This window comes from Papaver somniferum, unplaced genomic scaffold, assembly GCF_003573695.1.
Source record: "Papaver somniferum cultivar HN1 unplaced genomic scaffold, ASM357369v1 unplaced-scaffold_131, whole genome shotgun sequence".
Taxonomy (NCBI): Eukaryota; Viridiplantae; Streptophyta; class Magnoliopsida; order Ranunculales; family Papaveraceae; genus Papaver; species Papaver somniferum.
In genome coordinates, this window is record NW_020622270.1 from 4,217,974 (window position 1) to 4,239,959 (window position 21,986).

The 21,986-nt window shown below is 37.6% G+C and overlaps 2 protein-coding genes and 1 pseudogene across 2 annotated transcripts; 2 read left to right on the forward strand and 1 right to left on the reverse strand.

Moving 5' to 3' along the window:
- Positions 1 to 857, reverse strand: LOC113332274 (annotated as a pseudogene).
- Positions 858 to 5,382: 4,525 nt separating this feature from the next.
- LOC113332443 lies at positions 5,383 to 6,075 on the forward strand. The gene has a single exon (XM_026578983.1). It carries the CDS (start codon positions 5,383 to 5,385, stop codon positions 6,073 to 6,075), a length of 693 nt encoding a protein of 230 aa, XP_026434768.1.
- A 1,049-nt stretch (positions 6,076 to 7,124) lies between these two features.
- LOC113332444 lies at positions 7,125 to 8,320 on the forward strand. The gene is made up of 2 exons (XM_026578984.1): positions 7,125 to 7,612; positions 7,696 to 8,320. Exons 1-2 carry the CDS (start codon positions 7,125 to 7,127, stop codon positions 8,318 to 8,320), a joined length of 1,113 nt encoding a protein of 370 aa, XP_026434769.1.
- The last annotated feature ends 13,666 nt before the right edge of the window (positions 8,321 to 21,986 follow it).

The window sequence follows — 21,986 nt, forward strand, 5'->3', positions numbered from 1 at the left end:
TAAGGGTAAGAAGTTATTAAATTAACTTGTTTGGGTTTTGTTGATGGACGCTTAAATACAAGAGCATCTACTTTTAGTCGGCTCAAAATTTGGTTTAAATACCGAGCCTTAACAAGTGATTAAGATCTCCAATAAGCTTAAGATTAATACACAGTTATAACTAGTTACCAAAAAATTGGTCTAATCCGATTAAAGATTTCAAAATTAAGTAATGCAACCAGAAATAGTCTAATCCTATTACAAATCCGAGTATACACAAAAGTAAATCATGGAAAACTAAATCTAACAGCTAATGAATTCATACCCAAAAAAAACTACCCATGATTTGTCTCATAATTTTGGTTTCCACCATCACTTTAGTAAACATTATCACCAGCTGCCACCGCCGCCACCACCGGGAGGAGGTCTCTGGTTAGCATAGCTTACATGAATAGTCCTCCCAGCAAGTTCCTTACCATCCATCCCAGTTATAGCTGCACTAGCACTTTCCTCGGAAGAATAATTAACGAATCCAAATCCCCTTGATTTCCCATTTTCTCTGTCAGTGATAACTTTAGCTTCAAGAACTTCACCGAAAGTGGAGAATGCTTCCATTAGAGAATAATCATCAGTCGAATACGAAAGACTTCCAACAAACAGCTTTGATCCTCCTGACATACACCGGAGAGCATTGTACATAGATGGTGACGAACCTTGCCATTTGAAGTAATAATGTTCTGGGATATGCTTTGTTTTACAAGGTTACCGATTCTAGCAGCAAAAGCCATCTTGATTTGATTCTTCAGATGGAAGAAGGGTTTAGGGTTCAAGAAGGAATTGAAGGAGATGGAGAGGAAGAGAGAGTGGCGGCCGCCGCTTTCTAGGGTTTGAGGGTTCTGAAGTTTTAGCTTCTCCTCGTACAGATTTATATAAGCGGGTATTTCATTTGAGCTCATGCACTCAGGCTGGCCTGTTGGGCTTAATCAACAAATCACCAAGTTTGGTTCCTTCTCTCGTTTGTGAAACTGACATATCTTATGATTAAGGTTATAGACTTCTGAACAATTGTCACTAGCAAGTAACAACAAATGAATGATACCTGCATCATCAAATAATCCTGCTATTACGAATTCAATAAAAATTACTCCGTCCTTCCTTATTATAACGACGGATCACTGGATTTTGTTCGTCCCACTATATAGGCGGAGTTGTAGTTATAAGATATTTTTTTTGACATATATACCCTCATTTTTTAGTTCCATTACATATGAGAAATCGTATTAAAAATAAGACAGAGTAAAAACAAGAAATTCATGAACATTTAAAGAACCATAAAAAGCCGGATTCCTTGACAAATCAACAAAATTTAGTAACTACTGGATCCCATAAATCTAACGGCTTGGTTTTTAGATAACTAGGCACTTAATTTAAGTCTAGTTTGTGTTTGGTTCATTCGTTATGATAAGGAACCTGTCGGGAAACCGAGGTTACGTTAATCTCGAACTGGCATGTTTCCATAGAAGTCAATTCTATGAAACATCCTACTTTAGATAACTAGCTCGAATCCTCCACATACATCTTTAGATTAGCATGATCGAGTATTACTAGCACGCATATATGATCAACACGATAATAGACAATCACACACGACACAAAGATTACATGGTTCACCTACCCTTTGTAGGCTACATCCACGCCCAAAACCACCCCGAGAATCTTTCATTATCATAACAAGTTATTACATCGACATGCCTCATATAATCAACTAGTTACGTAACCCACTAGCGCTAAACGTTAGAAATAACAAGACATATTACGAAGAGTTTGCCACTTCCTTTATTCTTCTTCTTCCATAAACCTCCACCGCCATGGTTGCTTCAACTTTAGACAAGAACATAAAGAACATCATGAATTCTAGCTTCCCCATATGAACCCTAGATTTCTCCCATACCCATGCTTTCTACAAATCACTCTTCTCGCATAGATTTTCCCCATCACCAACCATCGTAGAACACGATGGTTGTGACCCTCGATCACTCTAGTTCTTGAGAGGGTTCTACAAGAGAATAGATTTATACTCACAATATATATAAGCCTTCTTATATAGTAGACAAATCCTTGCTCCGCAAGTCTTCTAGAACTTCTAAGAATGGTCTTCCACCTTAATTAGGAAACCCTAAACTTGGAAAACACTCAATTAAACTATCATACAATTTTACTAATCCAAGTAAACCTTGTAAACAATCTATTCCCGAAATAGCCTTTTTAGCCACAGTTTTGACAGCATTAGATCAGTATTCCTGCTTCAAAAACTGTCACCTAAAGTCCAATTTCAACCATATAGTTTTGTATATGGAATAAAACCCCAACAATCACCACCTTTTGTGATGTGAACAAAGAAACCATCTTCACTCCAACAAAGCATGAATGTTTCCCACTTATACAAGGACATCATCACTAGCAAGAATCAAAATTGTTTTGTACTTTGAACTTGAACCACCACCTAAGCCGAATTCCTTCTTTGCACTTGTACCACCGGAATCACTATTTGTCGATATTCTACCATGTTCACGAACAACTTCTTCATATAATTTATACTCCCTCCGTCCCCATTATAAAGGCGGAGAACTAAAATTCTTTAGTCCCTATAGATAGGCATAAAACCAATTCCAATGTGGTTTCTTCATATTTACCCTTATTGAAGAACATGATATTAACAAACTTAGTTAATGCCTTTAATAATTCCCAAGAACAATTACACTTTCCAATGATAAAAACTCTTAATAAATTGATATTTTCCGTATTTCCTAGATAAATATATTGGAATTGATGGGGTTAAATCAGGGAACATAAGGAAAATTTATAAAAACCAAAAACTTTCTTGTTCTAAGAGAATTCCACTTTTCCGCCTATATATAGGGGACGGAGGGAGTAGAAGTTTCTGCATGACTTGTATCAAACTACTTCGTCGCCATGATCACTCATTATTCCACCTTTTGTAGAATACTTCTTTTTTGACACATGTCTAGCACTTGAAATTATTTGATCTGAGCCATCAAACAATTCCAGACAGACTTAACCAACTCCAAGAACCAACAATCTTGAGTCATCCTCCACGTAGACAAAACATGATACAACCTTCATATGTTGTGTATGAACGATTGTCACTTAGCACCACCATGATTCAAAACATTTCCCTGATAATATTTTGTAGACGCCAGTTGAACCATGAACGTTCTTCTATCGTAAATAAAATACCTTCCACACGAATCATAGTCACATCAAGCAAAGTTGTCGAATTTTCTTGATGTCGTCCTATTCTTTGTTCGATGCTGACTTACTCATTATCTGCGCGAACTATATCCTTCCGCTAAGAACCAAGACTTTCACTTCTTTGAAACCTCTTGTTCGAATTACCGAATCACTGCTATCTTTATCCACCTTCACCGCACCACTTGTCGGGAAACCGAGGTTACGTTAATCTCGAACCGGCATGTTTCCATATAATTCAATTCTATGAAACATCCTACTTTGGATACCTAGATCGAATCCTCCAATTACATTTTTAGATTAGCATGATCGAATATTACTAGCACGAATATATGATCAGTACCATAATAGACAATCACACACGACACAAAGATTACGTGGTTCATCTACCCTTTGTAGGCTACATCCACGACCAAAACCACCCCGCGAATCTTTCATTATATAACAAGTTATTACATCCACACGCCTCATATAATCAATTAGTTACATAACCCACTAGCCTAAACTTTAGAAATAACAAGACATATTACGAAGAGTTTACCTCTTCCTTATATTCTTTTTCTTCCATAAACCTCCACCGCCATGGTTGTTAGTTATGTAACCCACTAACGCCAAACGTTAGAAATAACAAGACATATTACGAAGAGTTTACCTCTTCCTTATATTCTTCTTCTTCCATAAACCTCCACCTCCATGGTTGCTTTGACTTTAGACAAGAACATGAAGAACATCATGAATTCTAGCTTCCCCCATATGAACCCAGGAAACCCTAGATTTCTCCCATACCCATTCTTTCTACGAATCACTCTTCTCACCTAGATTTTTCCCCATTACCAACCATCGTGGAACACGATGGTTGTCACCCTCGATCACTCTAGTTATTGAGAAGATTCTACAAGAGAATATATTTCTACTCACAATACAAGCCCTCTTATATACTAGACAAATCCTTGCTCCCCAAGTCTTCTAGAACTTCTAAGAATGGTCTTCCACCTTAATTAGGAAACCCTAAACTTGGAAAACACTCAATTAAACCGTCATACAATTTTCCTAATCCCAGTAAACCTTGAAAACAATCTATTCCCGAAATAGCCTTTTCGCCACGGCTTTGACATCATTAGATCACTATTCCTGTTTCAAAAAATGTCACCTAAAATCCAATTTCAGCCATATAGTTTTGTATATGGAACAAAACCTCAACAGAACCAACCATAAGTATAGGAAATTTAATGACCAAATAATGAGAAAAGTTTCCGATAATACTTAACATAATACATTCTTCTTCTTCCCACACTATCATCTAATTAAGCGAATGGTAATGATTTTGCATCTCCTTGATTTACTGTTTTAACATATAAAAGTTCGGAGTTGATCTTTTCCCATGGATGTTTTAATTAAATTTCTGAATTGTTAATAACGATGAGATTAGTATACAGTGGATCATTAATAAAAATTTCAAAACTTAGGTGTAGGGGTAAAATATCGCACACTCATCAAGTAAGCGAAATCCTGATAGTTGAGTATGAGCGAAGGATTTCGCATGCAGCTAATCTGAGATGATGTATTAGGTGACGTCAGGATAATCACGAGAAAAGTATGAAAAACCATGCGAAGTTTAAAGTGTGTGAGAAAAGAGTCAATGTAAGTGTGCGTTAGTAACGCACACCAGATCCGAAAATAAGGGATTTATTAGCTGTCATCCACTATGTAAGACCCTATATAAGGGATTGAGCGGTCATGTAAAGGGAGAGATATTTTGGAGAGCCTAGAAAAGAAATTTAGGAGAGAGAAATATTATTTAGAGAGCAAGTTAGGGTTTTCATACCAATTTGTATCCAACTAAAGATCTTAACGAATGATTTTATGATTTCTACAATGATTACTTAGATTATCGTGTGAATTACCTAATGGATGTGGTTGTAGGATTTCCTGCAACTATATTTTGGCGCTAGAAACAAGGAGGAGTGGTATATACTGTTAGTGAATTTTCTTAGGAATTAGATCTCAGATCGTTCACAATATTCTGTTCTTAGAAGTTTAGATCTGAAATTTTTAAACACATAATTGTGATTTTCATTATTAGAACGTTTTTCATTCTTTTAAGAACAATCTTCTCTTTATAAGGCAAAAGTGATGGTGAGAATCGAGTCTACTGTAGAACAAGCGGCAAGAATCAGGAGAAGTAGAAGAATTGTTGGAAGAAGAAGAGCTGAAGATGCTGAATCTCCAAGAAGTGGAGAAAGAACCAATCAAAGGAATGAAACTCAACCTGAACTTCCACGCGACCCAGAGCAACATAATGATATTGATCATGATAGAGTAAGTGTTCATACGGCAAGAACAAATACTACAGAAGAAGATATGCAAGAAAATGGAGGTGCAGGATTAATACAAGGAAATGAGGAAAATATGACGATTGAGGAACTTCGACAGAGATTGATGGCAGAACGACGAAGAGAAAATGAAGAACGTGCGAATTTGATACAACGAAATAATGATTTGAGAGAAGAAAATATAATATTACAAGAGAGGAGATCAAGAAGTATCACACGTGCAAGATCAAGGACAAGAACAAGCAAGAGTTCATCAAGACAAAGCAGATCTAACAGGCAAGATGCTAGGCGAAGACAACCTTTAAGCACCATTGAAGAAAATATACAAGTAGATGATAACTTACAGGATCAACGCGAGGGAAGACGTGCAAAACAAGATCTAGCAAATAATCGATATGCACACCCACGTGACCTGCTTCGCGGACAACAAAATCAAAGAGATAATAGACGTGAAAATGCAAGCGAATCCCGTCGCACACATCATAATTCATAAAGTGAAGAAGATGATCCAGAACAAGGAAGAATGATATTGCATGGAAGAGAAATGTTGAGAGATCAATATGAACGCAAAGAAGAAACTCCACGTGCAAGAGATGAAAGAGATAGACGTAGGAGAAGAAGAGAAGAGGTTGGAGAAAGAGAAATACAGGAGGCAATGCGACAAAATGCTTATGAAAATAAAATGTGACAAGCAAAATTAAAAAGACCTATGCAACAAGACTTATATCAATCTATGAGTGAAGAAATTCTTAGAGAGATGGCGGAACTAAGAGAAATGATGACGGCTCGAAGTGATGGTGGAAAGAGACAATTGGAGGAAGCAATAGAGGAAGCGGGAAAAACACCTTTTGCGAGACAAATACAACTCGCAACAGTACCACCTAAATGTTGCTTACCTGTATTCACTAATATATTTTATGGAAGTGGATGCGCGATACATCACATAAAATCTTATAGCCGATCTTTATTACAACGGGAAGAAAATGACGCGATATTGTGTAAATATTTTCCAGCGAGTTTCACCGGAGAAGCTTTGCAATGGTTAGAAGGGTTTCCAGTAGGAACTATTAGATCATTTCAGCATCTACAAAATGCCTTTTTGGGACAGTATGTCAGCAATAATATGTCACGTCCAGGAATTGAAAAGGTGTTCGGTTTACGCAGGAGGATCAATGAGAGTTTGCGTAATTTAATCACGCGTTGGAGAGACATGTGTAGCGAAATGGCAAGACGAGTAGATGAATGAAATATTATACTAGCCTTCATCAATGCCCTTTTTCGTACAGATATATTGTATACACAGATCTTCAGGACAAAAGACACTATAACTCTGGAAGAGCTGCGCGAATTCCAAAAGAGTATATAGCCCTTGAGGAAAAGAAAATATATATGGAGTCTTATCCAGTTGCGATGACAAATGAAAATGAAGGGAATACAAGTTTACTCCCAAGAAAAACAAATGTCGTGGAAAGCACATCCCAAGGATGTCAAGGAAAGAAAAAGCTAGTGGAATACCAATAGGAAGGGCAAAAGCTGGTAGCCATGGGTAGTAGAGATCAAGAGGAGTTCGAGAGAGAATACCAAGAAAAGCAATTTCAAAATCGAGGAGGAAATAATAAGTTTCAAAGGATGGACAACCAGCCAAAAGGCTATGGAGGACAACAACCAATTTACAATCGACGTCAAGGAACATGTAAAGTGGTTTGGGAGCAGATAAAGATGCCACATCTAAATACCTCAATAGAAAAAATCTGGGAAGTTGTAATATTAATGGAAGACATTCTAGAACCGCATAATGTGGGAGATGAACCACCACCAGGAAGAAGAAGTAGAGAATTATGTGCATATCATCGCTTCCATGGTCACACAACAAACAACTGTCGAAATGTGAAGAAAATCATACTGCGAATGATTGATCAGGAAAAACTAAATCATTTCTTGGTGCAACAACCACAGAATATACCACCATCACCATCAGAAGGGCATACGCAAGCTTCAGAGAAAGGAAGGAATACATACTTAATTGAATAGTACCGAAGGCGAAGAATTTATATTGTAATTCGATAATACATTCATTCAAGAATATAGAGGATTTTCATGATAATATTCTAAGTCGAGTTCATGCGAGAGATACTGATGGACGAGAAATACTTAATCTTGCGAAAGTGTCACCCTTGAAAGATTGGCAAAAACAACCGATTTCGTTAAATGCGAAAGAGGTGCCAGTAGGAGGAGAACCACATGAATGCCCATTGGTGGTGAAATTCGGAATAAATCCAAAAGTGAAAGATAATGAAGATGAAGAGGATGATGCAAATACCTGGGATATAAATAGAATATTAATAGATCCTGGAAGTTCAGTAGATATTCTATTTTATCATACATACAATACTATGGGTGGTAGAGATGAAGAATTAATTCCGTCAACATATAAGATTTATGGTTTCAATGGTTCAACCAATAAACCAAAAGGAGATATCACAATGCGAATTCCTTTGAAGAGCGTGTCATCGGAAATCATATTCTGCGTAGTTGACGTAGAATCACCCTATAATGCTTTGATCGGAAGACCATGGCTACATAGCCTTCTAGCAGTCGCTTCAACTTTCCATCAGTGCACCAAATTTCCTATGCCCCAAGGTATTGGAATCATAAAAGGAGATCCGATTGAAAGTAAAACTTGTCAGGAGATTGATGTTGACAAATGTGAAGAACGTGCAAGCAAGCGAAGAAACTGAAAGAAGCAGATACAAGAAAATCAGAGAGGTGAAAGGCTAATGGTATATCTTGTGTCTAAAGATGGAGAAGCTAAAAGGGGTAATACAGTGACAGAATCTTCCGCAAAGAGGTGCAACAAGCGAACTAGAGAAGTTACATTTCAAGAAGGAGAATTGGTATTGAGGAAAAAACCGCGTTATCAGAAAGGTGGTAAAGAAAGCACAAAAAACATGTGGGAAGGGCCATACAAGATTAAAAAAGTTATTAGCAACAGAATGTATGAGTTGGAAGATGAAAAAGAAGGAAGAACATCTACGAAATTATGGAATCAAGTGTACTTAAAGAAGTATGTTTCGTGTGAAACTCATCGCATGACAGAGACTGAAGAGCTTATGCGAATCCTGGAAAATATTTGCGAACTTAAGGAAGTGCAGAAGGTGAAAGAAGCAAGTGAATGGTCCGAGAAATAAAATTGTCCGCTCTTCATGATCAGTAAGAATATAATAAGAATTCTATGTACTAGAGTTATGTAACTCAATATTGACAAGGGAATGAGAAATTTTATTTCTTTATGATGATGTCATAATCAAGGAAAGGAAAATAATAAGACCTTATAATAAGACCTTAATAGAAGGCACCAGAAGTAAAGATTCTAATTAGGGAGGCTAGGCATCCAATTGTGGCGTGCACCCTAGTTATCATACAACAAGAGGAAACAATAAGACCTAACACACGTCATAATTGGGGAGAACCTAGTTAACATGGCTCAAGTGAAAGCTACATCGACCCTTTAGCTTGAGACATGGAGATTTGGGGTAAGATAAAATCCCATCCAGGAGAGACACCTAAATCGAAATATTAAGGTAATAAGATCTTTCCTAAGGAGTGCAGATATTCGATCATGGAGTCGAGGTACATGGTTGAGTCAAGAGTGTCCGGCGCGTCTGGAGCGTACCTTACCACTCTTGACAAGTCTTGACTATGATGCACTCGGTCCGAAGAAACCCCACTTAGGGTGCGGTCTTGTAACCATAAACCTTATCGGTGGAGGGATAAGAGAGTGCGAAAACAACTGGTTGTTGCATTAGCGGATGGGAGGAGCCCACCTTAACCAGGTAGGGGTAAGCTTCCTTGAAGGGGAAACCAGGGGGAATATAAGGGCGACACCCTACATTAGGGAGCTGAATTGTGTCAAAAGAAGTAAATGTCATGAAGCTTTTTACTCATGGGAGTATTAAGACTTATCACATTTACGCACCTATAAAACATGAAGAGGCAATAATACAAGAAAATGATAAGGCGATATCAATGGGTCGTTACACTAAAATGTAAATACTGTCTGCGATCTCGTCGCACAGAAATAAAATAATACATTGGGAAAAGTAAGACCTTTAATTAAGAATGCAAAATAAGACCTCATGAGAAAAATAGAATATAAGACAACATATTGCGAATTTGATCACATAGTTAAACGAAAAAGGGAAACAATAAAGTAGCACATAACTGAGAAAGGGATAAAGAAAATCCATGATTCAATCCTCTGGCAACGACTAACATAGGAAAGAATGGGAATGCAAGCATATAAAAGAATGTTACTAGTCCCATACGATAGACTTATACACATGTTGGAAAGAATAGAACTCGCACTGTATAATTGCAGATGATCCAAAAACAATATACATTGAAGAAACCTTTAAGCATTCAAGAAGTTTATATTGAAAAGGATATACAAGAAGCATAAAAAGAGTTTACATATATGCGAAATCATTGATTTTCTCCTGGATCATCTCTATTACTTCGCTCAACGCCAGAATCATCATTTTCAACTTCAATTTCTTTTTCAGTCTCTTCATATTCTTCATAGCCTCCTTCACTACCAGAGATATCTGAGCATGGTTCATTCGGATCAACTTCAACAAGTTTATAATTTGAAAGAGGGATATTGTTATCAGCACAGATTTTCTTGATGGCCGCATCATGAATTCAGATAACATCCTTGCTATTATTAGATACAGAGACAGTCAGGTTTTTGTTAAGTCTTTTATATTTAGAATTGCGAGCGTCTAAGTCTGTCTCTAGACTTTCAATCTTCTCAAGATATTTCTTCTCACTCTCTGCCTAAGAAGAACAGAATGTTAAAGCAATAGAAGAATATGTTACAAGAGTAACATGTACAAAAGAATAATAAACAACCTTCTTTGTTAGAAATAATATCCTTAACCAGTGCGACATGGTTAGATTCAAGGCTCACATTCACAGCTAAACCTTGTCTAGCATCATTTAAGACTCTAGCAACCCAATCAAACTCAGCTTCACTTTCTATGAGAAGACGAGAACGAATTAACTTCTTTTGTTCAATAAGTGCGTTCTTTTCGCTTATAGCACAATCTCGCTCTATTTGAACTTGAAGAATGGTATTTTGAAACTCCTTCAAAGCTTTAGCACCATTAAGAGTAATCATATCCTTCTCATCGATAAGGGTATTAATTTTTTCTTCCAAAACTTTAATCCTTTCTTTGGATTCCCAAAAAAGACGTTTAAAGTTATTACTAGAAGTTAAGGCACTCCTATGGTCAATACTGAGAAATTGGTAGTCTGATTTAAGTTCCTCCAAAGATAGGGTTTGTATTTTATCTTCTGTAAGATTATTCAGAGATGAATTAAGATATTCAAGGAGGGTATCATCATCAACAGGATGATGGAAGGAGCGAAATAGAGAGGATGGTATTCTGCAAAACGGTAAATTTCTGCAAAAATACGTAATTAGAATAAAGTAAAGGTGGCAAACAGATAAAGAAAAGAAGAAATAAAGAATTACGTACCAGTTAATTGATCATTCCTCTTGCGAAGATCAGATACATCGTTCGCATAAGCAGAAGCCTCAGACTCAAGCTTGGTATTCTTAGCCTCAAGTTTGGTATTCTTAGCCTCAAGAGAGAGAAGCTTCCTTTGGTAATCCGAAGAAATCGCATATGACATGCGAGACAACTGCGAAGATAAAGGGCGAATATTAGGTTAAAGATGTCAAAACACTATCAAAGAAAATGAGAAGGTATAGGAATTACCAGAGAACCAAATGAAAATTGAAAGCTTGGACTTAGCATTGAAGAAGCTCTGCGGAGAGATTCATCATCTAGAGAAGGGGCATCACAAATTTTGGAAACCATTCCAAAGCTGCGCAGTAATTCTTCATTCCAATAGCTGACATGGGAACGAAGAAGAGATGAGATAATTGACTCATAGAGGATTTGATTGAAGGATCCTCAGAAAGAAGAATATCTTCGTCACTGTATTCATAATTTGAAGAAGAAGGATAAAATTCTATTCGCTTCTTGGAGAGATTTGCAGAAGAAGATTTGAAGATTTAGAAGCAGTCTTCTTGTATCTCAAAACGCCTTTCCCCTTTTCTCTAACACTGGAAGTTTTCACCTACACGAATATTGAAAGATAAGAAATAGAAGCAACAATATTGTTATAATAAAACAAATGGGGTATTTCTTACTTCATTATCCTGCGAAGGTGATGCGTGCGGTGACTTTTTAGCCTTCTTTGATTGTTTGGCAATCTGATGTCAAAGAAAACGATAAGAGAAAGATGAGATGGTTTAGGTAATATAAAAGAAAGAATTGAAAAAAACATACCACTTTAGCCTTTTCGGGCCATTTGAACTCCCAAGGACGATAATTAGAAAATCTCTCAGGAAGAGGAAGAGGTGAGCCATCGTTTGCTCTACCAGAGTTGTAAGAGCCTACTAAGATAACGGGACAATCTAGCCACCATGTATCATTAGATCTGCGAGCAGTGTTATTGGAGTTTTCATTAAAATCAACATCTCGCATAATCTTCTCATCTTCTGCGAATCCATCTTTTCTCCTCAGATGAATATCCCATTTGGACAAATTATTCTTCATAATTGCGACTTGGTAATGTTTACAGAAATTCTCGACGGTATAATCGGCAGGATTGATTACCTTATCCTTGTGTAAGGGATTGCTTACTTTTTTGGAATACAAGGATTCCAGACCTGCTGCGCGACGAGCATATTCCAGGGCTATTCTAATGGAATCACCGTTTAATTGAAAAATACCCCGTGCGAACCTTTCATCTGAAAGAATTTCGTAGAATAGAGGAATTTCTGGATCATATAAGGGAATAGGAAAACCAGCGAGAAGTTACCACCTAAAATCTTCCTACCAATTTAGGGTTTTCATACCAATTTGTATCCAATTAAAAATCTTAATGAATGATTTTATGATTTCTATTATGATTACTTAGATTATCATGTGAATTACCTAATGGATGTGGTTGTAGGATTTCCTGCAACTACATTAGGATCAGGAGGAAAGAATAGAATTTTGATTAGCATTCACCCCTAAACACTAATTTAGAATGGCTGATATTTGTTAAAACTTCTCACCTTGATCATAGTTGACCTTGTAATCATGGAAGGGAGTCTTTAGTCCCACCCACTGGTTTGGATACGTGAAGGATGTGGAGGCATATACTTCAACTAATACTCCAACTAGAAGATGGAGAACCTTTATGTTTCTGCATGCGGCATCTTGGTGACAATAACAGACTCATTGGAAGAATCATAATCAAGTCATAACTTTGTGGCAATAATATGGGAAGAATCACAATCAAGTCATAACCTGGTGGCAATAATAGATTCATGGGAAGAATTAACGTCAGTAGAGGATAATCAAGTCATAAATTGGTGACAATAATAGATTCATGGGAAGTCTAAAGAATAATCAAGTTACGATTAAAGGTTTTCCATCGTTCTTTCCTAAGCTTACAACATTTTAAAAGGTTCAATTTAAGGTTTCTTCTGGCCATTAGCAGCAGAAGATGAAGTAGAAAAATATCATGATGATAACGGTGATTATATTATTGCGCGGTGGTGATCATTGTCTTAGCAAGGATGACACAACACCTTTACTTCTTCTTCATCTACCGTATATCAAAAATAGGGTTTGACAGGATTCAAAGCCTTTGTCCACTCGATTTTTCTTTTTTTTTAAAGTCTTTGGAATGACAGAGACGAGGGATCACAATGGCTTCTTGTGGGCGGCTGAATCATGTTGAAGCAGAAGGGAACGATCTCACATTATGTTCTTTCCCATAATTCCGTAGTCATGTTATGAAACTTTTGTTATTAAACGAGCCAAACGCATAGTAAATGCCACGTCATCCATAAAATAAACTGTTAGATTTATGAGATCAGACAGTTACTAAATTTTGTTAAAGGTTTTGTCAAAACCTTTTGTCAAGGGATCTCCACCCTAAAAGAGATTAATCGAAGAGATTTCATCTTCTCCGCAAATACATTAGGGACGAAGGAAATATTAAATTTGTGCAAGATCAAAAAAAAATTATAAAGAATTGTAATGATGTTGAGGGTGCTTTTTGCGTAGGAAAATTATTAGGAAATAAATAAAAATTTATACCCCTTAGTCCCTAATATATACAATAAAATAAATTGGTGAAATCAAACAAATATAAGTCAATAACTCCCCAAATTACATAAAAAATCAAAATAAATTTTTTATGATACTAAGGACCACATTAACGACTATGCAGATTTTGGATGATTTGAACTAATCTTCCTTATGTTTCCTATAACAAAAATAAAATAAAAAAACAATGAAGAAAAGAATACACATTGAGTTCGGCAAAGATACGAGAAAATTAACATGATATTATCAAATTCACCAAATTCCACGAGGAATTACCGATTCCAGCCATAACAACAAAGATCAAATAAAAGTGTATAGTATTAGTTATGCAGTACCTGTATCCTGGTACATATCTCAATTACTTCATTAACGGGAGCCCAATCACCAAAGTTTCTCTCAATAAACTGATAAGCAATACCACTCTTTCCACTACCAACTATAAACAACCCTCCTTTGATTTCACCTTCTCCCTTGAAATTTTGCGCTATTCCCATGGCTTTGGCGCGCCTGTAATTCGCGATGGCTCGTGAATTAAAAATGAATCCTTTTATGAATTTATCCTTGAGCAGTTTTCCCCCTCCCAGTGCTCTGAAGAAATTCATTTCTCGGTCAAGCACCACAACACCTCCCCAGTAACGAGGCCAAAAGTCTTTTACCTCAGAATCTATATGTTCAAGCAAAACGGCAATCAGTTGAACTCCCAAAGCATCAAACAAAGGTTTTCTTGCATAGAGTTGATGTGCCTCAGCTCGACACATAATGCACCCTGGACGTCTGATACAAAGTAATATAGCTGGTCTATCGCGCCATAGCTCCGAAGCTCTCATGGGGGGAGTCTTTGTTTTCACCAAAGGTTCCATATCAATATTATACTCAGGTGCCAATTTTTGAACTGAAATGTTTTCGATGGATGAATATGGAGCAAGAATATTATCCTGACATGTATTAGAAACTTGTATACAACCGCATGATGTATTCCCGGAAGGTTCTGCAGCAACAATCCCCTTAAATACATGACCTTCTTTTATCTTTACATCAAAGATCGAATTGTCCATAGATTGGCTCGAGATCCTGCTTCCTCGTGTAGAAGTTCTTCTTGCAACCCTTTTGGATTGATCACCAGATAAAAGCTCATTTTCATGAACATTTTCGCTCATGGAAAGTAGTGGGGCTTTCTTATGAGATGGGAGAACATATTTGCTTATCGATCGTAATGGGGCTGCTTTCTTTCGAGATGGCGGGAGAACATATGCAGGTGGCATTTCGCCGAGACATGGACCTTTTCTGTCTGTGAAACGGGCAATGTGACCCCTCTTCATGCCAAACTCAGATGCAAGATTTGTAATGCTCGTGCTAAGAATTTCAGGGAGACTTTCCAGACAATTCTAGCTTATCTCCGTACTGCATGAGACCTCTATCGTGTAGGTGCGACCTTATTTCAAGTGCATCCTTTTGTTCTTGGTTCATATTTAATGAATTCATGTCATCGGAATTCATTAATTTCAGAGTTGGTATATCATCCCAGCCTTCCTCTACGAGCTTCGGTACAAGATTTTTCAGAACTCCATCTCCTGTAAAATCTTCTATAACAAAAAATCCCATCACATAAAATATTCAAATGGTGTTATTTCCACAGACAGAGAATTTGAAGACTTTCAGATGGTGGGTTCAAATGATGGGAAAAACTTTGTTTAATTAAATTCTTCATTATATGATATTACTCGGCCGGCCAGCCGGCTAATACAGCCAATATCAGTCCAACGGAAACAAAACAAAATCTATTTAAGTTTGTTGCATTGGGGAGACAAAAGAGTAAAACATAAATGAGTCAAAAGAGGAAGAGAATCAGATATCTTTCTCATTCATTGTGCTTCTCATTAAATACATGTAGGAAAGTAAGAGAGGGTAGCTATTCCCATTACATGTGTAATAATCAGAAGAGAAAAGACAACAGGTGTTAAGCATGAAGGGGGGCATGTGCATGCACTATGACACATGTAGGTAATGGTCAGACACATGTCACTACAACACTCCCCCTTGGATGACTACCGTTACAGACTCATTACATTGTCAAAACCTTGCCAGAAAAATTCTTCGAGGTAAAAACTGGTCAAAGGAGAAAGACGATATTTGAGCTTTTAGAATTGCGTCAACTTTCAAGACTTTTCTTCTTTGTAGAACTGTGTCAGGAAAAACATTTGGTAGAAAAACCCGAACACGTACAAGGATAAGAATAACCTCAACCAAGAAGTTATATTTCTAGTGATATTGTTGTCTCATTAAAAACCTTTCCGGATAATAAAACCCTGTGGGGAAAAAAACCTCGGTGAAGAAAAAGAGTGCAACACACCTTTACGTAAACATCACATCGTTAGATGCTCCCCTTGATATCGACATCTCCCATGATTTTTATTATGGTATTATTGTTGTCTCATTAAAAACCTTTCCGAGTAGTAAAACCCAGTGGGAAAAAGTGACATCGGTGGAGGAAAAGAGTTCAACATACCATCGGGTGCTCCCCCTGATGCAGGACAATTTCTTTAGTCTGATACATTCATGGGAGTGGACAGCTCCTTTAGTCCTATGGGTTCATGGGAAGTTCGGACAGTCTCTTTAGTCCTATACTTCTCACATGTTTTTCAAATGTGGCCTTAGGTAATGACTTAGTAAATAAGTCTGCCACATTTTCGTCAGATTTTACTTTACTGACCTGAATGCTTAGAAGACATTGTTGTTGCTGATTGTAGAAGAACTTCAGTGATATATGTTTCGTATTATCACCCTTGATATACCCTTGCTTCATCTGTTCGATACAAGCTGCATTATCTTCGTAAATGCAAGTTGGCTCTTCAGTGGTAGAACTCAAACCACATGTCCCTCGAATATGTGTAATGTAGACCTTAACCATATACACTCACGAACCGCCTCATGTAGGGCAATGATCTCAGAGTGGTTCGTGGAGGTATCCACAAGGGTTTGCTTGGTCGATCTCCAGGATATCGCTGTATTCCCGATAGTGAACACATATCCAGTTTGTGATCGACCTTTGTGCGGGTCTGAGAGGTACCCAGCATCACTAAAACCAACTAAAATATTATTTGGGGTTTTGGTGTAAGGAGTTGCAATTACATTAGCATTTCTCCTTTCGTCTTCGTAAGGATAAAACAAACCCAAGTCAATGGTTCCCTTTAGGTATCTAAAGATATTTTTTATACCATTCCAATAACGTTGCGTTGGCGCTGAGCTATATCTAGCTAACAAGTTCACTGAGAACGAGATATCTGGTCGAGTACATTGTGTTAAGTACAATAATGCGCCTATTGCACTTAGATAGGGATATTCAGCTCCCAATACATCTTCGCCATCTTCCATTGGACGAAATGGGTCCTTATGTACATCTAAATTTCGACCAACCATGGGAGTGCTAGTAGGGTGCACTTTATCCATATTAAATTGCCTGAGTATCTTTTGGACATATGCAGACTGGTGGATTAATATTCCACAGGCTCGATGTTCTACTTCAAGTCCTAGACATCCGAGTTTTCCCAAGATCTTTCATCTCAAATTCGGATTTCAAATAGCTTGCGGTTTCTCTTATTTCATCAAGAGTACCTACTATGTTCATGTCGTCGACATAGACAGCTATAATTTCAAATCCAGAACTTGTTTCCTTTATAAACACCCAGGGTCACAATTCATTATTTGTATATCCCTTTCCAATCAAATAATCACTTAAACGGGTATACCACATCCGTCCGGATTGCTTTAATCCGTAAAGCGAGCGTTTAAATTGTATTGCAAACGCACTCCGTGGTTTAGAGTTACTTGATTTGGGCAATGGAAGTCCATCTGGAACTTTCATGAATATCTCTGTATCAAGATCCCGATAGAGATATGCGGTAACCACATCCATAAGTTGCATTTCAAGTTCTTCTGAAACAACTAAGCTGAGTAAGTAACGGAACGTGATGACGTCCATTACAGGAGAGTATGTTTCTTCGTAATCAATCCCAGGGCGTTGTGAGAAACCTTGCGCCACAAAGGCGATCCTTATATCTTATGACTTCGTTCTTCTCATTTCGCTTTCTGACAAATACCCATTTATGTCCTACAGGCTTTACACATGGTGGGGTTAGAACTACAGCACCAAATACCTGTCTTTTTGCCATTGAATTTAATTCAGCACGGATTGCATCTCTCCATTGAGGCCAATCTGCTCTCTTTTGGCATTCTGCAATAGAGCGTGGTTCGATATCATCGTGCTCTATAATCTCTCGAGCAACAGTATATGCGAATATATCATCAATATGCGTGGAGGATCTTTCCATCAACCCGTATGAACTTTCACAATCCATAGAGATTTCTTTGTTCTCTGGAATCAATTCAAACTTCGGGGCGTCCCCCAATAATGATTCATGGACATAACTGTAATCAGAGACAAACTCATGAGATGGATTATCTGTATTGATGATATATGGATCAGTTTGTGCCTTACTCCCCCTTTTCTTCCTTGACTGAGTATCGATCGAACCAAGTGGTCTCCCCCTCTTCCTTTTGGGGGCCACAACCTCATCTACACTTCCACCAAGTGCAACTTTGGTACCTATATTTATGGTACCTTTTCCCTTGTCGGGAATTTCTAACCTTGCAGGCACGTTTGCAGCTGGTATATGTGATCTCGTCACTTTAGCGATATCACTAAATGCATCAAGCATTGAATTTGCCACATTCTGAAGATCGATAATTCTTTTCACTTCACTTTCACATTGTGGAGTGCGGGGATCAAGATGAGACAATGTGGGAACACACCACGACAATTCCTGTCGTTCCCTTTGGAAGTCCTTTTCCATACCTCCCCCTAACGACGAGAAGTTTGTCTCATCAAAGTGACAATCCGCAAATCTAGGGGTAAAGAGATCGCCTGTCAAAGGTTCTAAGTAGCGGATAATTGTTGGGGATTCATATCCAACATAAATACCTACTCGTCTTTGTGGACCCATGTTAGTATGCTATGGGGGCGTAATAGGCACGTATACGGCACAACCAAAAATGCGTAAATGTGAAATATCAGGCTCATATCCAGTTACCAACTGGTATGCAGAAAATGGTTGGTTAGTAGTGGGTCTAAAGAGAATAAGTAATGTTGCATGCAATATGGCATATCCCCAGGCAGTAATAGGCAGGTTGAAACGCATAACCAATTCCCTAGCTATCATCTGTAACCTTTTGATGGTGGCTTCTGCGAGATCATTTTGAGTGTGCACATGGGGTACATGATGCTCTACGTCAATTCCATTAGACATACAAAAATCATCAAATCCTTTAGATGTAAATTCTCCAGCATTATCAAGTCTGATAGACTTGATTTGATGATCAGGGTGGTGTGCCCTTAGTCGTATAATTTTTGCTAGGAGATTTGCAAATGCAGCATTTCTTGTGGACAACAATGCAACATGTGACCAACGGGTCGAAGCATCAACCAGAACCATAAAATACCTGAATGGTCCGCATTCTGGATGTATAGGTCCACAAATATCACCTTGTATTCTTTATAAAAATGGAATATTTTGTTTGGTATCTTTAGCATAGGATGGTCTCGGTCCTGTCTTTGCTAAAGAACAAGCTTTGCAGAATGAGCGATGTGCCTTCGTTAAGGACAACGAAGAAGAATGAGACTGAGGGTGCTCTTCAATTACATTGGAAGACGAAGGTTGCGCTTCTCTTACTTTAAAACGCATAAAATTTGCATCATTTACTTTAGAATGCACATTGTTACTCTGCATTGTAACAATCTTTTGTCCCATTTTCTTTTTCATTCGAAAGAAAGGATGTCCGTGTGAGTTCTTAAAAATACGTATCATCATATCACGACCTGGATGCCCTAGTCGATCGTGCCAAATCTTATATAAGTCACTGGACAACAGTTCATCGTTGGTAACAACATGGGATTCAATAATCCTAATAGTGGTGATGTACAATCCACTAGATTGACTCATTAGTTTCTCTAAGATGCGCTTCCTTCCGCATTCAGGTTATGTATATGTACTCAATTCCATTTTCACAGTGAGTTTCCAAGAGATAACCATTTGCACGGATATCCTTGAAACTCAACAAAGTGCGGTTAGCTCTTGGTGCATATAGAGCTTTTGTGACTTTAATCATTGTGCCGTTTGGCAACAAAAATTGAGCAGTACCTCGCCCAATGGTTACTTGTAATGATCCAATCATCGTGGTCATAGATGTATTATAAGGAGTAAAATCAACAAATAATTGTCTATTTCGTAGGATAGTGTGGGTGGTAGCACTATCAACTAGACATTCAATTTCTCCTTGAGACATTCCTACAAGTACATTAGGCAGGAAGATTATAAAAATGAACAGTTTATCTCATTTTCTTTAGAGAAACCTGTTCTACTAGAATGGCATCCTTACCATTCTAATATACATGCTAAAAAATATACATATTATCATAAACTAAGTAAAATTCTATATAACATGATAGAAAACAAGTATTCATAGATAATCCATACATATAACATAAAGATGCTAAAAACATGTTTAGCAACAACATCACCTACTTAAACCATTAAACAAACGGTAGACTAATAAAACATAAAGTACTTCAAAGCAAATAACAACCTATTAAAACAACAAAGTCTAGCAAGCCATGAAACAAGAAACTAAAGGTTTAGGACCAGGAAAAGTCAGGCACATCCATTGTTGGGGCAAAGTCCTCGTTTCCCAGGAAATCTGAGATTGTGAGGTTAGCATTAGGGGTAACAGTATTTTCTTCTGTGTAGTTAGCCTCCTGTTCGATAGCTTCCCGGTATTTTTTGTAGCTCGTAGCTACATTGGCGTTAGCCTTTCAATGCTTGTACCAATGTCCGGTGAATCCACACTTAAAACATGGCGCACTTCCATCTGCAGCCTTTTTAGTGGCGGGATTCATAGGGGTTTTCTCGAACTTAGGATCACTACCACTATGGCCAGAAGTTCCTTCTCTATGCCAAACATTAGAATGACCATTTGGCCCTCGACCTCGATTAGGTCCCTTACGTCCTCTTCCACGAGAGGTGTTATCTCCACGTGGATATGGATCTGAATCAGAATGTCGAGCCCTCTTTCCTTTGAGGCCCTTCCCTTTGTTGACCTTGCCATTATTGGCTTCGGGAACTTTCTTTTTCCCGACAGCTCTGACATTGTTGTTGACAAGAATCTCATTGTGCCTTTCGGCCACTTGCAGTAAGTTTATCAACCTACTGAATGTGGTGATTCTTTTGTTATCTACCTCTAAACGATACTGGTTTGCTAGTATCATGGAAGAGGTAGGAAAGGTCGATAGGGTTTTCTGAATCATTTCCCCATCAGTAAGTTTCTTTCCACAAAAGTCCATACGTGCCTGAATTTGCAGCATGTCTTTTTGGAAATCATTCACTTTTACATAATCGAGAAACCGGATTCCATTCCACAAGACGTTCAATTGTGGTATTAAGGAATCGTGAATGTTACCAAACCGGCTATCGAGAGCATCCCATAGCTCTTTTAATGTCTTCAAGTGATGATAACCCCATCGCAGGTTAGGATCGATATGCCTCTTGAGGAAGATGAGAGCATTATCTTTGTCTTTCTCAGTTGCCGAAGCAGCGTCGGCAGATGGCTTGATAGAGTGGAGGTGAAATCCTTTGCAACGAAGGTAGTTTCCACATCAGCGACCCAACGGTGGTACTCAAGTCCTGCTGAGTCCAAAAGTTCGAATTCCGGTCGAATTGGGTCCATCTACATTGACAAAGTAAAGGACATTAATATGGTGCTCAAATCCTTTTGAGTCCATAAATATGACAAATTTTGATACCATTTCTTATGACCAAATTTCTTTATGGCCATATATAAACCAAGTTTCTTTATGGTTATATAGGTAATGCGGATATGTCATAGTCCAATTTATGGTCATAACCCGTCAACAAAAAATGACCAATTAACCAAATTTCTTTATGGTTAACAAAAAGATCAACCGAAAATGGGGGTGTTTTATAAAAAAAATAGATTACAAGCATATATTTAATATGCACATATTTCATAAAGATTCAAGTTCTTATCCATTTGCAAGTATATGACAATCAAAAAGATATACAAACAATAAGTGTGAAAAATAAAATAAATATATATAGTAGTATATGACTTTAGTTGCAATCAGGATAATATCATGATTTAAAAAGATAAAATAATC

Coding starts and splice junctions, on each gene's coding strand:
- LOC113332443 (XM_026578983.1), top strand. CDS start 5,383: ATGGTGAGAATCGAGTCTACTGTAGAACAAGCGGCAAGAATCAGGAGA.
- LOC113332444 (XM_026578984.1), top strand. CDS start 7,125: ATGGGTAGTAGAGATCAAGAGGAGTTCGAGAGAGAATACCAAGAAAAG. Junction 7,613..7,695: donor AATACATACTTAATTGAATA/GTACCGAAGGCG, acceptor TAATATTCTAAG/TCGAGTTCATGCGAGAGATA.